This window comes from Lissotriton vulgaris, chromosome 2_1, assembly GCF_964263255.1.
Source record: "Lissotriton vulgaris chromosome 2_1, aLisVul1.2, whole genome shotgun sequence".
Classification (NCBI taxonomy): domain Eukaryota; kingdom Metazoa; phylum Chordata; class Amphibia; order Caudata; family Salamandridae; genus Lissotriton; species Lissotriton vulgaris.
In genome coordinates, this window is record NC_141687.1 from 205364118 (window position 1) to 205389523 (window position 25406).

At 45.8% G+C, this 25406-nt stretch overlaps 1 protein-coding gene across 2 annotated transcripts in view; it reads right to left on the minus strand.

Annotated features, from left to right (window-relative positions):
- Positions 1 to 25406, minus strand: part of RAD51D (RAD51 paralog D) — a 134939-nt gene that overhangs the window by 40268 nt on the left and 69265 nt on the right. For both annotated transcript variants that reach the window (XM_086954738.1, XM_086954739.1), the window contains exon 9: positions 4068 to 4138. In XM_086954738.1, the coding sequence (XP_086810864.1) occupies positions 4068 to 4138 (71 nt within the window). The remainder of the gene's footprint in view (positions 1 to 4067; positions 4139 to 25406) is intronic.

A 25406-nucleotide genomic window follows, 5' to 3' on the forward strand; every position in this document is an offset into this window, starting at 1 on the left:
GAGTCATTGGGCAAGTACAATGGGACCATGAGCAGGCGTCAGTGGTACACTGAGGGTGACAAAGCCGGACGCCTACTGGCTTGCTTGATTAGGGTGGAAACTCAACCTCTCCCGATATTGGCCCTTCAGGCTGATAGGGGCTGACTGGTTTACACCCAGAATGAGATTAACACCGTATTCACCACACATCTCCATAAAATATATTCTGAGCCAGAGTCCAATGTCGCCCCACAGGCTTTGGAAGCCTACCTTACTGAGATGGAGCTACCTTGCCCAGACCCGGACAGTCAGGAATCCCTGGGGGAGCATTTCAGGGGGGAGGAGGTGAGAGGGGCGATCGCTCATCTGAAAACATCTAAGTCCCCTGGAATGGATGGCATGGCGGCGGAGTTGTATAAAGAGTTTGGGGGAGTCCTGGTCCCTAGGCTCCTGGGCATTGTTAACGAGGCCGGTGAGACAGGCATATTGCCTGCCTCCATGCTTGAAGCACTGATTGTGATGATCCCCAAGCCGGGGAAGGACCCCTTTCTACCCACCTCTTATAGGCCAATCTCAATGCTCAATGTCGACCGTAAGATTATTAGTCAGGTACTGGCCAACAGATTACTCCCATATCTTAGACAACTGGTTCATGACCACCAGTCCGGTTTCATTCCAGGAAGGAACGCGCTGCAGAATATCCGTCGTCCTGCCCATGTCATGCAATCACTAGAGGGCAGGGCTGAACAGAATACTCTGTTATTCCTCGATATCGAACAAGCGTTCGACTCGCTCAGGTGGGAATATCTATAGCCGGTGCTCCTAAAAATGGGGATCGGTGAGGGGTTTGTGAATTGGGTGAGACTTCTCTACACTCAGCCGGTCGCTAGGGTCCTCATGGGATGCTATGTCCCAGATGCAATATCGATAGCCAGGGGGACGCGACAGGGATGTCCGCTCTCCCCTTGCTGTTCGCCCTGGCGATGGAGCCATTAGCGTGCCACCTCTGTAGGATTCTCCAGGGGCAGGGTATCCAAATTGGGGCCCTGAAACATATAGTATCACTGTATGAAGATGATGCTCTGGTGTATCTGCGGGAGCCAACCCACTCGCTTCCGATATTGCTGGCGGCTTTGGGTAAGTTTGCCGAGGCCTCAGGACTCCTTGTCAATAACACTAAATCACAACTGAATCCGGATGGGTCGGAGGCTGAGAGGGGAGGGGTTCCACTCCCAGAGATGGGGCTTCTGTGGCTGTTAGATACTTTGCGCTACTTCGGGATCTTGATCAGTAGGGACAGAGACATTTTTTACCAACACAATATGGGGAGAATACTTAGGGGTCTCCGAGGCAGTATTGACTTCTGGAATACACTCAGGCTCTCGTTGATGGGGAAGATCGCCTTGATTAAAATGGTGGTGTTGCCTCGCTGTCTCTTCACAATGCAGGGCTCTTTCTTCGAACTGCCACACCAGATCTTCTGGGACCTTGATGCAATGCTTATACAACTGTTGTGGATTGGAAAACGGTGTCGGGTGAGCCTTGAAGTCATAAAGCGTACTTGGGGTAGAGGCGGTTTAGAAATCCCTGACTTTGAACTTTATTATTTTGCGTCCCTATTACAGCACGCAGTGGCCTGGCTCGATACGGACCCATCATGGTAATGGTTGCTCCTGGCGGACACATATGGGGATCAACAGCTGGGTGCGCTTCTATGGCACACGAAAGGGCGACAGGACCAATGTCCTCCACTGGGCCGACTACTGGCTGCCATCTGGGCCAAGGTGGTTAGACGACTTATACAGGTGCGACCGTTCGCCCCCGAGGCAGACTTTTGGCTGATGCCGCCTTCCGCGCTCATTGACCGGGTCATGTCTACCGACAAATGGAAGGCGTGAGGCTGTCTTATGTTGGCGGACCTCTATCCTGAACAACGGTTCATAACATACCAAGAAGCAGTAGACTCTTTTGAGCTGGGACCGGGGCAATTCTTACAATACACCAAAATAGCGGCAACGGCACAACATCTATAGCCTTCATTCCCGGAAGCCCCTGAACACACTCACATACTCTGGTCACAATTATAGCCATGGCGGGAGGGCGGAAACTTGTCACTCATCTGTACAGGGCGTTATGGGACGACAGACAATGTGCACTTATCAAAATAGAAAGTAGATGGCAGGAAGTGAGCCCTCAGGAGATCACACAACGAGAATGGGAAGAAATTCATTGGGGCGTACGTAAGGTGGCGGTTTCCAATAGAATTAAGCAGATACAATACAACATGGTCCACATGACATACCTCTCACCCAAGCGCCTCCACACCATTGATAGCTCGAGAGATCCAAGGTGCCCCAGATGCCACTATGCGCAGGCAGATTTCCCACATATGGTTTGGTCGTATCCAATGATTCAGATATACTGGACCGCTATTCTAGAGGACCTACACAGAATAACGGGTTGGAGAGTTGCCCTAGAGATACGTACTTGTCTCCTTGGACTGATTCCCCGTGACCCTAAACGTAAAACGAGCAGGAAGTTCCTGGTGTTGGGACTTGTAACAGCCAGGCGACGAATAGCAATTCACTGGCTGACATAGAGTGGGCCGCTGGTAGCGAACTGGAAAGCGGACCTGTAGGAATGGGCACTAGCGGAGGAGGGGCACATACACAGTACTAGGAGGGATGCCAAAATCCCAGAGGTATTGCAGACATGGGGGCTAATGGTCCAGGAGATAGGGAGGAGCTCCCCTAATTCTACGCAGAGGGTGTTGACTGGTGTTAGTCACGTGGAGACCTCTTCCCCCTGACAGAGGGAGGGACGGGAGGATACCCCTGATTGAGATTTTGTTGGAGAGACCTCTGGGTGGGTGGATCCGGTAAAGAGGGGGGTGTGAAGTTGGGAGGGGAGGGAGTGTTCAGTTAAAAGTCCATACGATTGCTACTGACAATGTTTTTACTAATTTCTGGTTGAGTATACACTTTAAAGACAACCCAAATTAGACTACCTGATGCTGTTCAGGGATTGTAAGGCTTACTGTTCAGAGTTGTCGGTAAAATATTACTCTACCAACATGTGAAGTGAACCTTAAAAACCGCAATAAAGAAATTTGAAAAAAAAAAAAAACTTACATTCATAACATAAACAAAATTATAAAGAAAATTGGTCTCCTGGCACGCATTTCCACTACCCTTTTAAAAAAACGCCACCTATCTCCAACTATGAAAGAAACAACTTCTCTCATGCACCCCACCCACACCACCAGCTGCATGTACCCCCTCCCTCTATAAGGAAATGACCCCAAAAATACCTGGCTTCCTGCCACCCACTAGCTCTAAATGACCAGCCAAAACTCCCCTCCCTGCTAAAACTGGAACAAAACAAATCTAATGTCTTGCCACCCCCCACTACTATCTACACACTCCCCATGCTAAAAGGGGAGAAAAGGTTTCATGCATAAACGGTGTTGCCCACGTTCTCCCCTCCCCCTGCGTCTGTGGCGACCCAGAATTGATGGGGGAGACCGCCAACTGCAATTCCGCCACCATTCGAGTCTCTGGAGACCCTGGTGAGGAGGTAGAACAAATGGGAAGTCAATGCTCCAACTGAGTGACATTACAAAAGTGGTTAACCAGAAGTCACATCAGTAAATTACCGGATTCTGATCCAGTAAAAAAAGCATACTCTCTAGCTTCACAAGGATAATTATTGAATGTTCACTTTAGACAAAGTATCAGAAGAGCATGCGTATGGGCATGATTGAGAATACATTTTGATAAAACTATTCACATGTACATAACCTTATGCAGCAAGCTCTTGTTCTCAAATCTCTTTTCACTGAGCATAATCTGCATCAACATAAAACATATTTCACATTTCACAATATTACCTTAAACACACTGGAGCCATCAAGAAATTCTGATAATAAGAACTCAGAGAATGATGCTGAGGCACTGACCCACCAATACTCTAGAGGATCTGCACTGCTTCTTTGTGTTCTCACTTTTAACACTAACAATCACTTATGAAAAGGAAAAATTGGGCTTTATAGTCCTCACTACAGGAGCACCCTTCAACATGGCACTTACCAGAACAGCAATACTTAGCTCTCGAGCCATGGTTTTTAATTCACGGGCCAGTTGCATCATCAACGCCATGCCTGAAAAGTACAAGGCATAGTTACCAGCTTTCCCACCTTAGTCAGGTTTCAGCTCTTTGAAGTTAGAGATCCATTTTACATTTAACATGCAATATGCACTATTTTCCATGCAAACACATTACAAAGGTGAATCTTATTTATTCTCTGAAATCTGTACTGTAGAGGATGCTTAGCACATTCCTGCGGCAGCCTCTTACCTCGACTGCTTTTAGATGTGCAACACAATGTGCAATGTTTTTGTTTTTTGTTTTAAGTCTTATGAGAGTTATCTGGTGATGGAACTCATCTAAATTAATGTAACCAAAAGTATATTTCATGTGCAGAAACATAACATTTTCCATTATCAAACTCATAACCCAACATAACATGTCACATAGCAATTTCAGTGAATAAACCTCCAAAAAGCAAAGTATATAGCTCACACAATTCCAGCCTCTATTGAAGAGGATGTCTGCACTATTGCCTCTCGGCCAATCTCCTGTAGGTGACTACTACTAACCTGGTTGTTCTCCCCTTCTTACCAGTAATGTTGATTGTTGGTTTCAAACGTTGCTTAAAGGGGCTGACTGACCTTCACTGAGTACTCACACCCAAAAAACAAATAATTCTTCAAAGAGCTTCGTGGAATATGTTCGAGCCCACCCCGGCCTTTAGGAGTCAGGGTGAACTCGCAGATGAAGCATGCCACTAGTAAAGTGGGTGAGGATTGTATATTTTCTTTTCCCCACCCCTGAGTGCGGTGGAGTAGGTGTAGTATAATCTCCTTACCACACTGCCACCTTTAGAAAAGAATACCACGTAGGATATTGCATATTTAATAGGGAGTATGTATCCCCTTACCTTTCATTTACTAAAGGACTTCTCTACCCTTCTGGGTCCAGGAGTCCCTCTACTAAGTGTTTAAGGGTTTTAATATGTAACCACAATTCCACTTTACCTGAATTTTTTTTAACTGAATCTATTCACATTTACATATAAAAATTTAAATATGTATGCACACATACACACAGAGCTGAGGTTCTTTGTACCTGGCCGTCGGACTGCCATGTACAGGTTGAGGGAAACGTACATCGTAATCCCTACAGCGGTGCCGAAGCAGGCACTATTGTGGGGATTATGGTCCCACCACTGCCCCAACAAGCATTTTGAGCCCGTTGGAAAGGCAGAGGTTGGTCCTTTCGTCCAATGCCTCATAATCCAGCGGTCGGACCGCTTCTGTGGATGTAGGTGGGGCCGCCATAGAGGGCCTGTTGGCGCCAGGCCCACCGATATCGAAATAAGTCCCTATATATCTAATAATAAACATACAATTAAATAAAAAAATATTGACCACAAATAACATTACTTTGGAAAATAAAAACACATACTTAAATAAATGTTAGTACCTTAAAAATAAATCACCAAAAATAAATCTTTAAAAATGTAAAACAAAAATGCTTATAAAAATACCCTTGCAGGGATCAAATTTACCATTCCCATTCAAGATTCCTGTGCCAACCTAAACAACAGTAGGGAAAATATTGACTGACATAAATAAAAAATATAAAAAATTATTAATATAAACATAAAATAAATATACTTTAATAAGTAAATAAACATAATACATATTTTTATATTTCCAAATGTATAAAAGTTAAATAATTTCCAAATAAAAACATTACAGACTATTTATATATTTAAACAACTTTCCAGCCTACTACCCCAACCATCAAATTCCAACACAAACAAATTAAATAGTGTTTGAATATAATTAAAACATATGAATTTATACCAAACAATACTAAAAATAATGAATGTCAAAATTGCAATTAACACATTATTAAATTCAGTCAAAGAATATACAAAATCAATAGACAAATTAACTAATTACCAATTAATTACCATTTTAATTTAAATGATCTAATAATGTTCAATTAAAATCATTTACATAATTAAATAAAAAAATGTTGTATAAACATTTAGAAATAAATGGTAAAACTTCCCACCCTGTTCCCTTACGCTTCCAACAACCTACCAATAAATACATTCAAATAAATAGTCTCGAGTGTAGGAACAGATAGCAGGCATGTCAAAGCCAGGAGCTTTAGCTCCTATTCTTCCACGGCCTCTCACTAGCCTAAATTCTTAACAATGGTTTTGTAGGCAATATTATTTACCCTCTCTGTCTACAATATCTGAGAGGGCTGATGAGGTAGCTGTGCCAACAATATGTACTAGTTTAAAAATGGCTCATGATATAAGATAAAAGATTTGGTTGACCCTTCTGTCCGAATTTTTTCTGGTTTTGGGTTTTAGCCAAATGGCTGAAAACAAGACTTTGAACAACTTACACAAGAACATCGCGTCCATCTAGTGGAACAACATTCTGTAACAGGGAAGACTAAGGTGTTTAAGTTGGTTTGGTTCGGAATAGATATACGGATTCTGAAGTTGGAGATTATCGAGACCATTTACAGCTAACTAAAGCACTCTAGGAGGTGATAATAAAAGCCAAGCATTGAATATGATTCCATACAGTTGCCTAGCCTGCTGTACTTCTGGGTTGTTCCATAGACTTGCTTCATGAGACTGCCCCATGCCTATTCCCGCTGTGAAGCAATCTGCTATTGATTAATTAATATCCACCTGGTCAGGGACACTTTCAAGGCCTGCACTGCTTATCACTTTAGGCACGAAATATCCTAACTCAAAGAATTATCCCTTCTTGGCAAGTTTCAGGTTTCAGCTCTCACTCCATCTTTAGAGGGAGAAAGAAAGCAGAATTTTGGTAGAATTTGCAGGAGGCAAGTCCTAAGGCAGATACATTTGGTCATTTGCATGTCATTCTACAGTCTTCAAAACCGGAACAGAATTGAAGGTTTACATTACTTCTTACTCATGAGGCAGCTGATGTTCATAGACCTCGGAGGCAAAAGCAGCTGCTGTGCAGCCGTAAATATACAACGACTTGCTCAATACTACAGCTAGGACCATAAACGGCTCAGTTTCTTTGTGACATCAACCATGGCTCAGGGCTTAATTCCTTCATTCAGCTCAAGGTCATGGATTTTCCTTTAGAGTTCATTGAGAGGACATACATAAAAATGCAAAATTGAAAGTTTTAAAGTCCTCTATAAAATGTGAAGGAATATAAAGTCGGAAATTAAAAATTTAAGTTTGTATCCTTATCTTGATTTATGGGAGCAGCACAAATACAGCAAATGGGATGTAGCAGGGACAGTTGGTGGCCTCAATTAAACAGCACTGGTATGCGTCGACAAAAAGAGAACATGCAGTAGGAGAATAAAAGACCAAGGGCTGGATGTACTACCCTGGAAATAGGGCCTCGCAAATTGCGAGTCTTTTGCGACTCGCAATTTGCAAGGCACTATTCCCAATGTACAACAGTGTATTTCACACTGTTAGCGATTCCCAATGCGGTCGCAAATAGAGAGGCTCATGAATATTAATGAGCCTCTCACAATTTGCTTCCCCATTGGAAATGGCAGGCCCTCCCAGGTATGGTGGCCTGCTGGGCTCAGACGACCACCATGTCTGGGACTGCTTTTAGATAAAGCAGCTTTTTTTTTTTTAAACGCAGCCCGTTTTCCTTAACCCCTTGCCTGCGGGGCTAATTCCCTCGCTGTGCTGGGGAGTGGGGGAGTGCGCACAGCGCCCTGGTGCTTTTGACGAGCTGAGCTCGTAATGAGCCACGGTGGCCGTGTGCTCATGACGAGCTGAGCTCGTCACAGCCACACCTGTTTCTTTAGAACGCTCAGCACAGCGGGGGAATTAGCCCCGCATGCGAGCGTTGTGGCCATTATGACGAGCTCAGCTCGTTATGAGCACATGGCCACCGTGGCTCATGACGAGCATGGGAGGGGTTAAAGGAAAACGGGATGCATTTTAAAAAAATAAAATGAAACTTTTTGTTTCATTTTTTAAGGGCAGACAGTGGTCCCTGGGACCACTGCCTGACCTTAAAAAATATTTGATCCTGCGTTTGCAAAGGGGAAGGGATCCTCTGGGGACCCCTTCCCTTTGCAACCCCATTACCACCCCCTTGAAGAGGGTGGTAATTTGCGAGTGTTTTGTGCCCGCAATTGAGGGCACAAAACATTCTTACATAGGGTTGTGCACACTATTTGGAAAGGAACGCCCCTTCCTAATAGCGAGTCGCAAATGCCTATTTTGTGAGTCGCAAAAAATTGTGAGACGCAAAATAGGATTTGTATATGCTATTTTGGCATGCGCAAACGGGTTTGCAAACCCGTTTTCGCATGCAATAATGGTTGTACATCTGGCCCCAAGCGATATAATTTGTCTTTTAAAAATACAATTTTGAAAAGCAACAACCCTCCTATTGAAAATAAAATGTTAATTTCAGCACATTTTTTTGTGAACTAAATAAAATATCCCATAATTTCTGTAAGGTATACTTGTTTCTATATTTGTTGGTATTATTTTGAGATTCAAATTATGGAACCTATTTAGACGGGATCTCCGGCTTCTAGTAGTGATTGAGTGGAAATCCACAAAAGTAAAATATTAGGAACCACTACTGTAGATGAAGGCCTCATTAGTGAAGTCACAGAATCAATATTTAGTGTAGTGGTTGCATAGGTCTTCATCCCTGGTAAATTTCAGTTGTTTTAAGAACTATGATGTAAGATGACCGTCCCCTAATCAAATGCTTTTTAATGGACATTCCTCTATGGGAGGCTTGGTTTGATGTAAGTGCACACAGTTCTGCAACTCCTGCAAGCATTAGTGCATTAGGTTTTGACTATGTGATTGATAGAAACACACTGAAAGTATGATTATTGTTTTATTGAGATGGGCACTTTTTTTAATTACAGATTTCTCTTATGAAGGTTTTTTTATTTTATTATGCACTGCACATGTTTATTATTGTTGCAAAAAACCTTAGCATGAACATAAACTCTGAAACAGTAATGAGCATATTGTAACTATTTGCACTTGCATTGTCACTGACATTGTTTTTTCTTTATTTAAACAGTACACTGTGACATTTTCAATTATTGTGGTATATACTTTGAAGTTTGAATGTTGAAACAAATACTGTATTTTTTTCCCCAAGGCATTGTCCTGGTGCCACTAAACCGGCTGCACCATTTAAATAATGACCCTAGTGCCTGCTAGATAACTGCACTTTGCCTGCTTTAAGAAGGTACAGTTGGTGTAATTGGTGTTCTTTATATTATATAACAACGAAAATAAAGGAGGCTGTTTACATTACTTTGGACATCTCAAGCCGTTTATAGCAATTATTAAACTATAACACCAGGTGTAAAGCGAGCTAAATTAGACAAAGCATTTGCCTGCTTGTTTTAAGAATGTGCAGTTGATGTTCTCTACATTATATAACAACGGAAATACAGGAGGCTGTTTAAATTCCTTTGGAGAACTCAAAACCTTTTTTTATTTTAGCAATTATTAAGCTAAAATTGTGGTACTGAAAACTTTGGACCCTGCTATTGTACGGTACCGAAGCTCTACACTCGTGTCAGAAAATATCATCATACCATGACGAATTTGGTATCGGCAGACCGGTAATGATCAAGACATTATCCCTGTACATTTGCGTCATGATTGAGTGACAAAATCACCTTTAAATCGTAGTTCTCGTCTTGAACCCTCGGGTTCCATTTTGTGAGCGGCATCCATTTTGTGGTTGCCCTTACATAGTCAATTGACCAAGGCCGAATTCGATCTGAAAGGACACGTACACCTTTGCTGACTCCTTAGTGACCTGGGCGAGCTGACTCCACTGCCTCCAGCCAAACCTGTTCGGGCAGTCCCCAACCCAATGGCCGAGCGAGATTAGCATCAAGGCACAACATGTCATAAACCATTCACCGCATACAAACCACGCTTTATCATACACACACCTGTCCCTGTTTCTTCTTTATGGCTAGTTTTACAAGGAGGAGGTGCCCGATTTTATTGGGGTTTCATCGATATCTGATGGAAGTTCTGGGCCTTGCTGGGTAATCCATCACGAACTGGACAAACGAAAATATGGGCTTGTCATCATGACTCTGCTTTTTCTTTATTGTGGAAATATGTTTATGGTCGAATTGTAAAACAAAGAATTCTTGCCTGAAGTGCAATATTTTGTATAAAAAGAGAAGGCTGGCTCTGTAAAAACGAACAGTCTCCTGAGAATATACACACCGTGCTGTTGTACTTCTAGGATGCTTGTTACTTGGTTGCAGCCAATAAAACTCGATCCTTGACATCACCTAGAAGACTCCGTGTTTCTTTGGTCCAAAACAGGAAGAACTCAAGAGGTCTCTGGGTGTTTCCCCTGGCACCGCCGGGTCCCTAAAAACCTGGTACCTCAGTATACCACACTTTAAAAGTATGCAAATAAATATGAATGCATTTACATCCACGGAAACATGAACAGCAAAATTTTCACTATTTGGAAATAACTCACGAATTTACAGAGTATCGCCCAATTATCACGCTGCTTATTCATTTGGCCAAAGGAAAATACAGCAAACAATATAAAATGTTTTGGTTCTAGAACAATACAATCTGCACAGTAAGGACCAGTCTGGAAAAAAAGCGAGTCTTACCACCTACCTGCTGACTAAGCTAAACGCTCGTTGTTAAAAAAGTGGAGAACTCACACCAAAGAAGAAAAAAAAATGTTTTAATTTTTTTTAAAGTATTCGAAAATAATAGATACTTTCCGAAAAAGAACAGCAGCACAAATCCCATACAATCACTAAACACGCTCGTTCACAAAGATCAGCTTAGACGCAATGCGACAACAATGCCCAGCAGTTGAAATTTTCAGATTCATTGCTCTTCAACCTATACAGCCTCCCTTCCTGGCCAGTAGAAGGAACAGGCTGCAATCACAAAACTTGAGAAATACTTTTAGAACAGGCACATGAACGTGTTTACAATCCAAGACTCTGCGGCAGTTGTCTGGTGCTGTTATGCTATACAGAAACTGTCACAATGCATAAAGGAGGTTAAAACATCCCTTCAGAGCACCATGGAGCGTGCTCATGTAAAGCACTGCAATCAACTCATTCGGGTTTACGCTACATAATGCGCCTACAACAAACACATGACACATGAAACAAGAATGTTTATTAGAGACAAACACATGACAGAAAATAATGCAATTCTATTAGCGGAACAAGATCATAAAGAATGTGAAAATTGTTTAAAAGTTCCACCCACTAAAGCAGAGTTAAACAAGCAAATTTTAAATGCGGACAGCCAGGGGAAGATAAGTATCAATAAACAGTAAACTATGTGTATCCTTAAGGCAAGATAAAAAATCCCCCAACTTTTGAACTCAGTGCCACTGCACTTGCTGCACCATTTAAAGCATGACATTAGTGCCTGAAAGATAACTGCACTTGTGACTGCCTGTTTATTTGTAAAATATAGAAATAATCAGTTTACAGTGGGCTACCTAAAGCTTTTGATCCCAGTGCCACTGCACTTTCTACACTATTGAAATCATACGAATCAGCAGGAAACATGGCGGCGGGCTGACGCCGGTCATGGGAGCCCCCGATCCGCGGAGAGAAACACGGGCGGTTCTTCGTTTGAAGAACAATATAATACTACTCTCTAAAAAAAAAAAAAAAAACGCTTTGAAACCGAGGATGGACTTACTAGATTAGGTTTTCTTTTCTCTATGGCGGCTCTGGGGTGTTTTTTTGGTGGGGACGCGGATGGGATCTGACGCGAAGCAGCCTCGGGAAACTAGGTGGAGTTGGGCGTCGGCCCTCCTGCAGTGATCCTGGAGTGCTACGGCCCGAGCTGGCTTCCGGGTGGGCTCCGGCAGAGTCAGCACAGGTCAGGGCTCCACAGAAAGTTGGCAGTTCCAGAAAAAGGGGGAACAGAGAGGAAACATTGGCCTCCAAGAGATTCCCAATATTAGCGCTTGGAGGCGTAAGAGACTGAGGGAGAAGGGCACTGAGGGAAAAGGGCACTGGCAGTGTGCAGGTACAGCAGACATCAATGGAAAGGGACTCCCCTCCTCGGGTACCTGAAGTGGCCCTTAGATAGGGCCACTTGGAGGGGTTTGAAGGGGAAGGTGCCAGTGCGGGAGGTTCCGTGCAGCACAGTGGGAAACGCATGGTAGAAAGTCTCTCCAGCTGATACAAGTCTGTTACCGCATCTAAAAAATAGATAAAGTTAAGATCTTCCCAGGGAAAAAAATAAAGGGCCGGGAAGCGGACTGTTAATGAGACGATCACTGTGTTTCCCGTAAACAAAACAGTGAAAAGCGCTGGGAGACCCAAACGCTGTGGGTTGAAAGAAGGTTGCGCTTTTCTCAAACCCACACCTTCACTTAACTCCTATTTTAAAATCATGGAGCAGACAAAAAGTGCAGTACCAGTTCGGAGGGGGGAGGGGGGTGGCGTGGAGTTAAGAACAGGCCAACTTAATAAAAGTGAGGCCATCAGCGATTTCTATCAGTAACCGTTTCTCTCTTTGGAAAACTTATTTGAAGGAGGACAGGTACCGCTAGGCCAAAGGGAGGTTCAAGCCCCTACTGCGGCAAGACAATGTAGTTGGAGGCTAGCTCCCATGTTGAGGAGAGAGCTGAAAACCCTTTGGAAAATATAATATTGAGCCTAAGGTCAGGCATCCTTAAGAAATTCGAGATCTCAGAGGTTAATCAGAAAGGTATACAGGAGAAATGTGTAGTGTTGGAGTAAAAACTGGATAGTATTGCAGAGCCTACTGCAACCCTCGAGGAAGATATGAAAGTTCTATCAGCAGGAATGACACGAAATGCTCTGGATATTGAGGTACTGAAAATGCAAAGCAAAACGTTACAAGATCTGGAACGAGTGGAAACTCAATCTAGGCAGAACAACCTGAGGATACTCAACATCCCGGACGGTGGATAAAAACGAGATATGAAAAGCTTAATTTGTAAACGACTAAGAGAGGGGATTTTACTAGACAGGCCAGACCTCAACCTCGAAAATGAAATCCAAAGAGTGCACAGAGATCGATTTAAATTAAACCCCAATAGAAAGTCTCCTAGGAAAATTCTGATCAACTTTCTTACTTATGCGGTCCAAGAGCTAATCTTAGGCAGCGCATTAAAGGAGAAAACCTTGAAGTTTGAGGACTTTGATTATCACCTGACGTCTGATATAGGAAAGAGAAAGGCGCAGAGACAATGGGAGTTAGGTTCTAGGATGAATGACCTACGTAATAAAGGTGCCCAGGTTCAGGTGAAATTCCCGGTAATGTTAAAAATCACGGGAACCACGGCTTCCACATCTAGCTCTTAGAAGTCCACTTTCGTATTCTGTAGTCAGTAATACTGAATGGAGGCATTATATATGAGGCTAGCTTGATTTAAGTTTCTGTTGGCTAGTTTGTATATTTTTTCCGCCGGGGTGGTGGGTGGCTTCGCGAATGGTGGATATCATCGCCTAAGGATAGGAGGGGGGTCCCCAGAGGGTGGGGTGAGAGGTTGCACAGGGTGGTGGGAGCATAGGGAAAAAAGATAAAATAAGTCCGCTTCTTATAAAATATAGCCAATATAAGATAAGACCGTCCCAGGGATGTTTCTGGCAAATAAGCTGTAATAGGATTACCTTCAGAGAGAGTTTAAGTGGGTACAAGATGAGGGTAATGAATAATGAATAAAGTTGGAAAGATTCAATTCATAACCTGGAATGTAAATGGTTTGAGATCTAGGAGGAAGTTTGCATTGGTGGCAGAATATTTCAAGAACAGTGGGGCACATATAATCCTCCAGGAGACTCATTTAGAGTGGGAGGAGTGTAGATCCTGTTTCATTAAATTATGCTGGGTACAGGATGTAGTGTGCTCAGATCAGAGAGGTAGTACCAGAAGAGTGGCCTTAGTCAAAAGAAATAATTTAAGAATAAAGCTTTTGAAGAATGATTCGGATATTTCCGGCAGATGATTGGTTGTTAACATAGGGATTCAGGATAGGCTGGTATCATGTGCAACTTATTATGGTCCAAATAACGGCACTCCAGATGCGCTAGAGAAGTTGCAATCCTGTCTGTTGAAGGCTATGGCTCCAATTATACTTGGAGGGGATTTTAATATAGTTCTAAATGAGACCTCGACCTCGATAGAACATCAAAGGTAAAATATGTAATTTGTAATTCTGAAGCTTATAAAGCGCATGGTTACACTTACCAGTGTGTCCAAGTGCTGAATAAACCGCTGAGGAACCCGTCCTGGCCTGTTCCTGTGAGGCGCCCAACTCCTGGGCACCCCCCTGGTGAAGCCAGGCATCCTTAGCGATTAGGGCCCGTGTGGAGACTAAGCAAGCTATTGCCCAGAGTTGCAGCGTGGGACCCCATGATTAGAGTAGGCACCGAGGCGAGAATTATCAGGTCCGCGGACATTTGAGCTCAAGACCCTGCCGCAACGGGAATTGAACCCTGGTCCCGGGCCAGACCTCTGCATCAGGGCCTTCCGCTCTAATCAGTGAGCCACACACCTCCCTAGGACATTTTCAAGATTAGAAAAATATGATGATCGAACTAAATTTATTAGACATCGTGCGAAGGAAGATGGGGGCAGGTAGAGGTTTTACATTTTATAGTAAAAAGTAGGGCCATCACTTGCGCATTGATTATTTCCTGGTGGACCAGACTCAGAACAATGAGGTTGAGTCTGTGATCCTTGCCCATGCAGTGCTTTCTGATCATTCTACTGTGGTCCTATACTTAGATAATCATTAACAATAGGGGCAGAAAAGGTGGACCCTTGATAGAACTATACTGTTGGATGAGGGGGTGGTAGTAGGCCTGGCGGATAAGACAGCTGATTTCTTTTATTTTAACAGAGACTCTGCAAAGACACAAGTAGTGTGGGATTCATTCAAAGCGTATTTAAGGGCAATAATAAGTGCTATCATGATTGGACCGAGACAAGATACACGGTTAAGTGATGAGGTAGCTATAGCAGAGAGTAAGGTGAAAGAAACTGAACTCCAGAAGGCCTCATTTGAGGGAACAGCTAGGATGCCAGTGCTTCGAAAGGAACTCAAAGAGCTGCAGGCAGAGTATGAGATCCAGCTGGTTAAAAGGATTCAGGACAAATGGAAAGTTAGCAAGTTACAGCATTTGTCCTATGACAAGAGGATGTGTTCGCTTCTGGCCTGGACGGCTAAGGTAGATAGAGCCAGGAATTCGATACTGAATCTGACTAATCTGGAGACTGGGGTGCTCTTAAAAACAAATGCAGATGTTAGAGCGGAAGCATGGAGGTATATGAATAGTTTATATAGAGAAGATCTACATCCAGGAAAGCAGAGTATAGTGTCCTGGTTAAGGGATTTAGATCTTCCAATATTAACAAGGGAGCAAATAGATATACTAGAATCCGGGATCACTGAGGAGGAGATCAGGGCACAATGTAGGAAAATGAGTGGCTGGAAGGCGGTTGGCCCAGATGGCCTCCAAGTAGAGCTCTATACAGGAATTACTGAGAAGCTAATCCCCTTTTTAAAAAGAGTTTTCAAAGCGATATATATAAAGCGGGTGAAGAAGAGCCAGCATCTTGGTCAGAGCCAACTGTGGTCCTCGTTTTGAAACCTGATAAAGAGCCTGTAAGAGCAGAATCATATAGACCAATATCGCTATTGAATACTGATTATAAAATCATATTCTGGAATATTAGCTTCACGGGTGGCGCAGGTCATCAAGGGCATTATCCACTCTGATCAGAGAGGTTTTATGCTGGGGAGGCAGCTAAATGAGCTCACATATTTGATGATGGAGGTCATCGATATGGCGGAAGTTCAGATATCTCCTCTAACGGTAGTGGAGGCAGACGTGGTTAAAGCCTTTGATCGAGTACACTGGGATTATCTTTGGGAAACCCTTAAAAGCTTTGGATTCCATCAGAATCGGAAACAGCAGTGCAAAACCTGTATAGGGTGCCCACAGCAAGGGTATTGGTTAATGGGGAGCTCTCAGACTGGTTTCACATTACTAGGGGTACGAGACAGGGTTGTCCCCAGTCTCCCCTACTTTTAACCTGTATATTGAGCTCTAGCGCATCAGATTAGAGCAGATACCACCATAACCCCCTTTAAGTCTGCTGGGTTGGAGTTTTAGCTAGCTTTGTGTGCAGATGATATGGTGGTGTATACAACCAATCCACAGACAGCAATACCAAGTCTGATGGCGAGGACGGAGAACTTTGGCAAGATATCCGGATATAAGGTAAATGTGGACAAAACTGAAGATATAGATTAGAGCCAGGGGGCAAAATCCCAAATGAGATATCTGGGCATCTTAATAATTCAGAGGTTGGATGATATTCCAAGGGTTAACTGGAAAAAAGTGAGCCAAGAGGTGGGGAGACATCTGGTAAAATGGGCTAATTTACCATTAAACATCTATGGTATAGTTAACCTTATCAAGATGATTATTCTTCCAAAAATCACTTTTCTTTTTAACTCTATAACATTTACCTTCCTAAAGGAGACTATTGCTAAGTTACAGGTCAAAATTGATAGTTTTATTTGGGCGTCGAAGGGACCTAGGATTGCCTGAAAATACTGAGGAGAAAGCTTGGGGTGGGGGGACTAGCCCTCCCGTATCTGCTTTTATATTGTTATGCTTTCCACTTCAAGAATTTTCATATGTTAGCAAATAGGCCAGATAGCTCATCAATGGGAAGATGATATGCAGCAATGCTTGGGGATTTGGGACAGTCACTTTTTGTGTAAATATGGGGACCCGAAATATTTAAAAAAAGGTCAGGCTGAAGGTTTTGAAAACGTCCTTAGGCACATGGATATATTTCCGAAGGAGATTTGATATACTCTACTATACGTCTTCAGCACCAATTTGGAACTCCCCGGCACCCCAGGTTGCTTGTTAGACCAGATCAGTCAACCCTTAAAATCTGCAGGTTTAAGCTACTGGGCAGATCTTAGAACAGGATTGGGCTTAGTGGACTGGGAGGTGTTAAAGAATTGCAGAAAGGGTCAGCTAACGGGAGTCATATTCTATCAGCTGCGATCGTGGTGGGCTTCCTAAGACTGGGCTGAAAAAGACGATGAGCCCTGGCTTGAACAGGTGATGAAAGTTGGTCCCCTCAAGAAGGAAGTTTCAATCTAGTATTGGGCTATTACTGGAGACAGATGATAAGAACTTGCCAAATATAACCAACATGTGGGAAGAGGGAGATTTGGAGAGAAACTTACAGCAAATATGGCAAGTATCCTTCTCTACTTTATAGGCAGTGGTGAAACCTGCCTCACCTGCCTCACACTGTATATTGGTCTCCAGCCAAGCTTTCAGGAGTCACCGGGAATGAAAATTTGGATGCTCGAAGCATATGTTTCTATCGGCCGATAATGTACATATGTTCAGGCAGTGTCCAAGGATTGCCCTCTTTTGGATATCAGTATGTAACTTCTTTAGGGAGGGGATTGGACATCAGATAGATGTGAGCCCTCAGCTTATATTTTTTGAGCTACATCCAGAAGCAAGCTTACGGGTAGCTCTCCCATACAGAAACTTGTGTTCAAGGCATAGGAGCTGTAGATCGCATACTTTTGCATAGATCTCCATCTAGTGCTGGGCACGGATGTTTGCACTTTGTTATTGTAGAAGTCTTTGTAGTCACGAGATAGGTGACTCCTCCTTTGGTTAGTAGTTTGCATGGCCATTGACTCCATCGTTAGATTGTTTTTTTCCGCCATCAGGTTCGGATGTAATTTGCTGCGCTCCGGGTCGATGTCGTTTCGATTCCCCTTCGACGCACAAAACTCCTACCGATCGACGGTATTGTTTCGATTGCGATCTCTCTCGATGCTTATCCAGTTTTCGACTCCGGTCGTCGCAGTGGGCCGTTGGGCCGATCAGCGCCATCAACCAGCATATTGAAAGGACTCCATTTAAAAAATACAAGTGTGGGGCTAAATTCCCACACACAGATCTCCACAAGGTAGGCAACCTTTGTCTCTCCCCAGAACACTGAGAGTCAACACTGCCAGACCTGTGACTCTTTCACGTCTAAGAAGACCATACGTGATCACCGGGCTCGACATCACGAAATGTCCTGATCAACAGTTTCTGCGCCAGAAGATATCTTCGAGGCAGGCAATGAAGATCCGGGACCAGAGACAGGAGATGAACAGGCCAGTGTCTCCGAAGCCGACGATTCGGACTAAGAAGACCAGACGATTACCCCAGGTCAACGGAACGGGAGTACTGACGTCGACGCCCCAGCCCCGAAAACACAAAAGTCTCCAGTAACACCTTCACCTTCGGGTCTGGGTCGTCACCGAGACAAGTTTTCAGAAGCCCCGCCTCCGAAGCCTTCAGGCAGCTTGGGATCGATCCAGCCACACCACGGTGCCGAAAAACCATCTTCGGCACCGAAACATAAAATAAAGGTCCATCGACCCCAGAATCTTTCGCCACCTAAACCAAAACCGAAAGTAACAGACTCTTCGGCACCAAAAACAATTCAACCAAAGTCCTCAGAGCCGGAAAAAAAACCTAAATTTTCGGAGTCGAAAACTCCACCTAAGCAAAAGGACACAAAAACCCCTCCTAAAGCTAAAGAAGACAGGCCAAAACACCACTCGGAGCCGAAGTCCTCAGCGCCCAAAAAAGACAACCTCACCTATGAGGCCTTTCTCTCCACCTCCACAACCAGCAAACATTATACCCTCTCCAGCACACTCTCCAGTGCCTCCTCTTTCACCTACACCACAAGAGGATGATGAGGATATAGGGGGTGAGGATGAGGGAATAGACCCACATCACACAGATACTCATGATGACACACACAGTACCCCACCTCATGACTCTTGGGAAGACTACAATGTCCCCGATGTGCCTGAGCCAGATGTACATCTGTCTAGACCGGCACCCCCAGATGATAATGTAGGATTTGCCCAACTGATAAATATAGCTGCACACTACCATGGGGTTCAACTCCACTCAGACCCTCTAGAGGAGTATTTTTCACTAAGAGATTCTCTCAGCCACAAAAGATTACAAATACTCTCCCTATGCTCGAGGGGATGATTAAACATGCCCCTAAGGTTTCTAAAGATCCTGTCAGGGCTAGGGTGCTTAATCCTAGAATTGAGAAAAAATACAAGCCAGCTCCAAGTGATCCAGCTTACATCAAAGGTCAACTCCCTCTGGACTCATTGGTAGTGGTAAATGCCTGCAAACGGGCAAATTCCAAAACCACAGGTGATGCCCCTCCGTCAGACAAAGAATCAAAGCTCCTAGACCCATCAGGTAAAAGGGTTGCGTCCCACGCAGCAAATTTCTGGCGCATTGCTAACTCATAAGCTTTACTTGCAAGGTATGACAGGGCTCACCATGATGAACTTGAAAAACTTATGCAACATCTTCCAGATGAGTACAAGACCAAAGCAAATGATCTCATACAAGAGGGAAAGTTAATCATGAACACCTCAATAAAATGTGCCCTGGATGCTGCAGATAATGCATCCCGCGCAGTTAATACAAGCGTGTTATTACGTAGACATGCGTGGGTACGCATATCGGGCTTTAAGCAAGAGGTGCAGTCTACCATTCTCAATCAACCCTTAGATCAGGAACACTTGTTTGGACCCACTATAGACACATCTTTAGAAAAGATGAAAAAGGACATAGATATAGCCAAATCCATGGGGGGTCTACAAGCAACATCGAGTAGAGGTTCCTTTCGTTGCTCCTCTTATAGGGGCGCCTCATAGACCACTGATACAGACACTTCTTCCACTTCTAAAAGCCCCACTAAAACTTCCCCTAACAGATGATATTTTAGAGGGACTTACAGAGGCAATACCAACAGGGGCAGAGGACGTGGTTCTAACACCCGCAACTCCCCTACCACAAAACAGTGGCTTTCCTCCACTCCCCCCAGACCACTCCATTCTAGTTGGGGGAGACTATCACAGTTCCTACCAGTCTGGAATTCCACGGCATTCTTAGAAAACATCCCCATGGAGGACATTTGCAAAGCCGCAACATGGTCTACACCGCGCACTTTAACAAAACACTACTGTGTTGATGTGCAGGCACAACAACAAGCTACTGTAGCCAGGCTGTACTAAGAAGACGTTTTCAAACTACTGCAACGCATACGGGTAGCCACCGCTAACAGGGGAACTGCTGTATAGTCTATGCAAAAGTATGCGATCTACAGCTCATATGCATCAAACAGAAAATGCTACTTACCAGTATGCATCTGTTCTTGGCACGTAGAGCTGTAGATCAGCATACGGCCACCCACATCCCCGGACACTTATATGTGTTGCAGTACTATCTTACTTAGATACATTACACATGGACATCTTTCTATTTCTAACTAACTCCATCATCACCTTTCATGGCAAATCAATCAAAGGATGGAGTCGATGCCAATGCGCACTACTAACCAGATGAGGAGTCACCTATCTCGTGACTACAAAGACTTCTACAATAACAAAGTGCAAACATCCGAGCCCAACACCAGATGACGATCTATGGAAAAGTATGCGGATCTACAGCTCTACATGCCAAGAACAGATGCATACTGGTAAGTAGCATTTTCCTTTTGATGTGATCCTGTTGGCGAGACAGGAGATATGTAGGCTTTGGAAATCTGAAAATCCCCCACTTATAGCAGATTGCCCCTAAAAGCATTAAGTACAAGAGCCAGGCCAATACTGCCAGTGATTCGAAAAGTCTGGATAAGGTCTGGGAGCTTTACGTAAATTGGCAACAAACAAGTGGGTCCAATGATTAAGCCAAATATGCTGGAGGTCACAGCTTTCTTCTCCTCCTTTCTATGTATATGAGGGAAATTAGTGTGTAAACAGTATTATCTTTGTGCAAACAAGCACACTGTAGGCGCTGTTTAGGCAAAACCTACAAAAGCACTAAATACTCCAATCAGAAGAATATGTACTCCTACAATTTAAGGAGACAGTATGATCTGCTAAGAGAATCACTATTAAAACTGTGCTCAGAAATCAGAATTAATTCATTGGAGCATGACTGACGAGGTGACAATCATCAGAAAAGCTTGTCAATAACTTATTGTGTCACCCTAATGCACAAGTTACTTACCTTCTGTAACAATATATCTGTAAGAAACAGTAGTTAGTATTAGATTCCTTACCTTAGAATATCCCCAAGCATCAGACTGGACCCAGAAAATTTTGCGTAGCAGTACCCCTGTGCGTCGGTAGGTGTCGTCTGCGGCTCCGCGTCCGTCGTCGGCATCGTTGGTGAAGGATGACGTCGTCTGAGTACTTAGACGCCCCCCTCGCTCGCTGACGTCAGTTCTTATACATAGCTTTTCCGTGCCAGAAACGCAGAGCCATGATAAAAACCAACACTGGTGCCATGAAACTAGGGCCCTGAAAGGGAATGACCTTAACCCTAGATATCGGGTCGCAGAACGGGGAGGATGGGTTGGGCAGTAAGGAATCTAATACTAACTACTGTTTCTTACAGATATATTGTTACCGAAGGTACGTAACTTGTGCATCTGAAAGAAACAGGTTAGTATTAGATTCCTTACCTTAGAATAGATACCCCAGCAATACCAACCCCGGTGGTGGGCCTGCGAACCAATAATCACACCAGAAAGTCCTGGAGAACTGAACGGCGAAAAAGCCATCTCTCCGGACTTGGTTGTCCAGGCAGTAGTGTCTTGCGAACGTGTGCAGCGAGGCCCACGTAGCTGCCTGACAGATGTCCTGCAAGGGGACTCCCCGACCCAGGGCAGTAGTAGCCGCCGTGGCCGGAGTGGAATGGGCACGTAGCCCCACAGGAGGCTCCTTTTTAGCCAGTGAATAACGAGCCTTGATGCACAAGACACCCCATCGGGAAATGGTCTGTTTGTGCACCGCCCGACCCTTCTTAGCGCCCACGTAACCAACAAAGAGTTGGTCATCCACCCGGAACTGGCGTGTGCGATCCAGATAGTATGAGAGCGCATGTTTAGGGTCCAGACGGTGGAGCCTCTCTTCCTCTTTCGAGGGATGTGGAGGCGGAAAGAAGTTGGGCAAGGTGATGGACTGCCCGATGTGGAAGGCTGTGACTACCTTGGGCAGGAAAGAGGGTCGCGTCCGCAACACAACTTTGTCCGGATGGACAGAAAGAAAAGGAGGTTGAGAAGAAAGGGCCTGGAGCTCACTCACTCTCCTGGCAGAGGTGATGGCAACCAGGAATGCAGTCTTTTGGTTAAGAAGACAAAGAGGACAGTTATGAAGTGGCTCAAAGGGAGCGCACATCAGATAAGTCAAAACAAGGTTCAAGTCCCACTGAGGCATCACAAAAGGAACAGGGGGGGGGGGACATATGAGTGATGCCCTTCAAGAACCTATTTACAACTGGGGACTTGAACAAAGAGGGCTGATCAGGGAGCCTTAAGAAGGCGGAAATGGCAGAGAGGTAGCCCTTGATAGTGCCCAGAGCAGAGCGCTGCTGGGCAAGAGAAAAAAGAAAGAGGAGAACCTCAGAAAGAGGGGTAGAGAGTGGATCCACAGCCTTTGCTGTGCACCATGCCACAAATTTGTTCCACCTGCAGGCGTATACCGATTTTGTGGAGGGATGCCTGGCTGCCAGAATAACATCACAGACTTCAGGAGGCAAGTCAAATGGCCTCAACTGTCGCCGTTCAATCTCCACGCATGGAGGTGGAGACTGGACAGGTTCGGGTGGAGGACCGTCCGCTGCTGCTGCGACAGAAGATCCTCCTGAAGAGGCAGACGAATCGGGGGATCGACTGACATGCTGAGTAGCTCGGGATACCAGTATCTTCGTGCCAAGTCCAGAGCCACAAGGATGACTTGGGCCCGGTCGTGTCTGATCTTCTTCAGCACTCTTAGCAGAAGTGGTATAGGCGGAAAGGCGTACAACAGACCGCAACTCCACTCGCAACGAAAAGCGTCTCCGAGCGAGTGCCGCCTTGGAAATGCCAACGCGCAGAACTGATGACATTGCGCGTTCTCCTCTGTGGCGACTAGATCTAACCAAGGCTCTCCCCACTAGTGAAAGAGACCTTGCGCCACGTCCGAGTTCAGACACCATTCGTGATCCATCATGCACCGACGGCTGAGTTCGTCCGCCCTGGCGTTCAGGGAACCTGCCAGGTGTTGAACCACCAGGGTCACGCCCTGATGTTCCAGCCACTGCCAGAGGCGCAGAGCCTCCTGGCATAGGGTCCACGACCCCACCCCGCCCTGTTTGCTGGAGTACCACATGGCGGTGGTGTTGTCCGTGAACACCTGCGCTACACTCCCCCGGACAGAGGGGAGGAATGCCTTCAGTGCAAGCCAGATCGCCAGCAGCTCCAGAAGGTTGATGTGGAGCCGGGACTCCGCCGGAGACCAGAGGCCTCTGATCTCCGCCTCCCCCATGTGGCCCCCCAGCCCTAGAGGGACGCGTCCGTCACAACTATGTGCTCCGGTTGGGGTAGGGAGAGGGATCTGCCGCTGACCCAATCGCGGTCCTCGAGCCACCACTGCAACTGTCTTGCAGTGCCCTCCGAAATCAAGACATGGTCGGACAAGTTGCCCTGATGCTTGGCCCACTGAAACTTCAGGTCCCACTGCAGAGCCCGCATCTGCCAACTGGCGTGATGCACCAGAAGGATGCAGGAGACCATCAGCCCCAGAAGCCGCAGCGTCAACCTGACCGAGACTCAGGATAACGGCTGAAAGATCGGAATCAGAGCCTGAATATCCCGAACCCACTGTTCGGGAGGATAAACCCAAAACTGCGCCGAGTCTAGAACCGCTCTGATGAAAAGGAGCTTCTGAGAGGGGCACATGTGCGACTTCGGCACATTGATGGAGAACCCCAGCAGGTGCAGGAGGTCGGCCGTAGTCTGGAGGTGGCTGACGACTGTCTGGGGCGAGCCCGCCTTCAACAACCAGTCGTCGAGGTAGGGGGAAGACTGAAACCCCTAACCTGCGCAGATGAGCGGCGTGGTAAGGCCGAAGAGGAGCACGGTAAACAAAGCGCTTGTGGCCTACCGTGAACCGCAGGTAGCGCCGGTGGGCCAGCAGGACGGGAATGTGAAAATAGGTGTCCTGCAAGTCCAACGCTACCATCCAGTCTCCCGGGTCTAGGGCAGTTAAGACCTGAGCCAAAGTCAGCATCTTGAACTTCTCATTCCAGAGGAAGCCGTTGACGTTCCGCAGGCCCAAGATAGAGCGTAGGCCCTCTTTGCACTTCTTGGGAACCAGAAAGTAGGGGGAGTAACAACCACGCCCTACTTCTGGCCCAGGAACGCGCTCGATGGCCCCCTTGGCCAAGAGGGCCGTAACTTTATCTTGTAGAAGTTGCAAGTGATCCCCCGACACGTGGTGGTACCGCAGTGGCATGGCTGGAGGGGATGCCTCGAAGGGGAGGGAGTAGCCCCTTCGAACGATTTGCAGCACCCACCTGTCCGACGTGATGGAGCGCCAGTGGAGGAGGTGATGGCGAACTCTGCCCCCCACTGGCATCAAATGGGCCTGAATGCTCGGACTAGAAAGGCTTTGAGGCGGATGCTGCGGGGGTAGATGTGGACTGGCCGCACCGTTGTCCCTTGTTACCGCTGCAATGGTAACCACGCCAGCCGCTGCGCTGGATGTTAGTCTGCGGCAGGACATGTGGGGGCGCCCCTTCCGTGGCCACGAAAGGAGGCTGGGCAGAAGTTTGCTGGCGCTGGGTCAACTGGCCCAAGGACTTGGCCGTAGCCCTGGAGTCTTTAAAGCGTTCCACCGCACTATCCGCTTTGCCACCGAAGAGGTGGCTGCCATCGAACGGCATGTCCATAAGGGTGTTTTGGGCATCGGCCGAGAAGTTGGCGGACATCAAACAGACGTGGAAATCGCTCTTCCCAGTGAGTCCGTGGTGTCCAGTCCACATCGTATTGAATACCGCGCTGCGTCTCTTCCCTCCGCGAGGGCTTGAGCGAGCTTCAACCGGGCTCCCTCTGGGCACTCAGGCAGCACTTCCGCGACCATATCCCACAGAGAGTGGGTGTAACGGCCCAAGAGGCACACGGTGTTGACTGACCGCAATCCCAAACTAAGGGAGGAAAACATCTTCTTGCCGAATTGTTCATACCTCTTGGATTCCCGATCTGGTAGTGCAGTCGGGAATGCGGACTGGGAAGTAGAGGTCTGGATAACCAGGCTCTCGGGGTGGGGTGGGTGGACAAGAAACTTGGGTCGCCCGGAGCAGGGCGGTGGCGTTTAGCCACGTTCCTATCTACAGGGGGACCTGTAGCGGGCCTGGACCAGGTGCCCAACAGG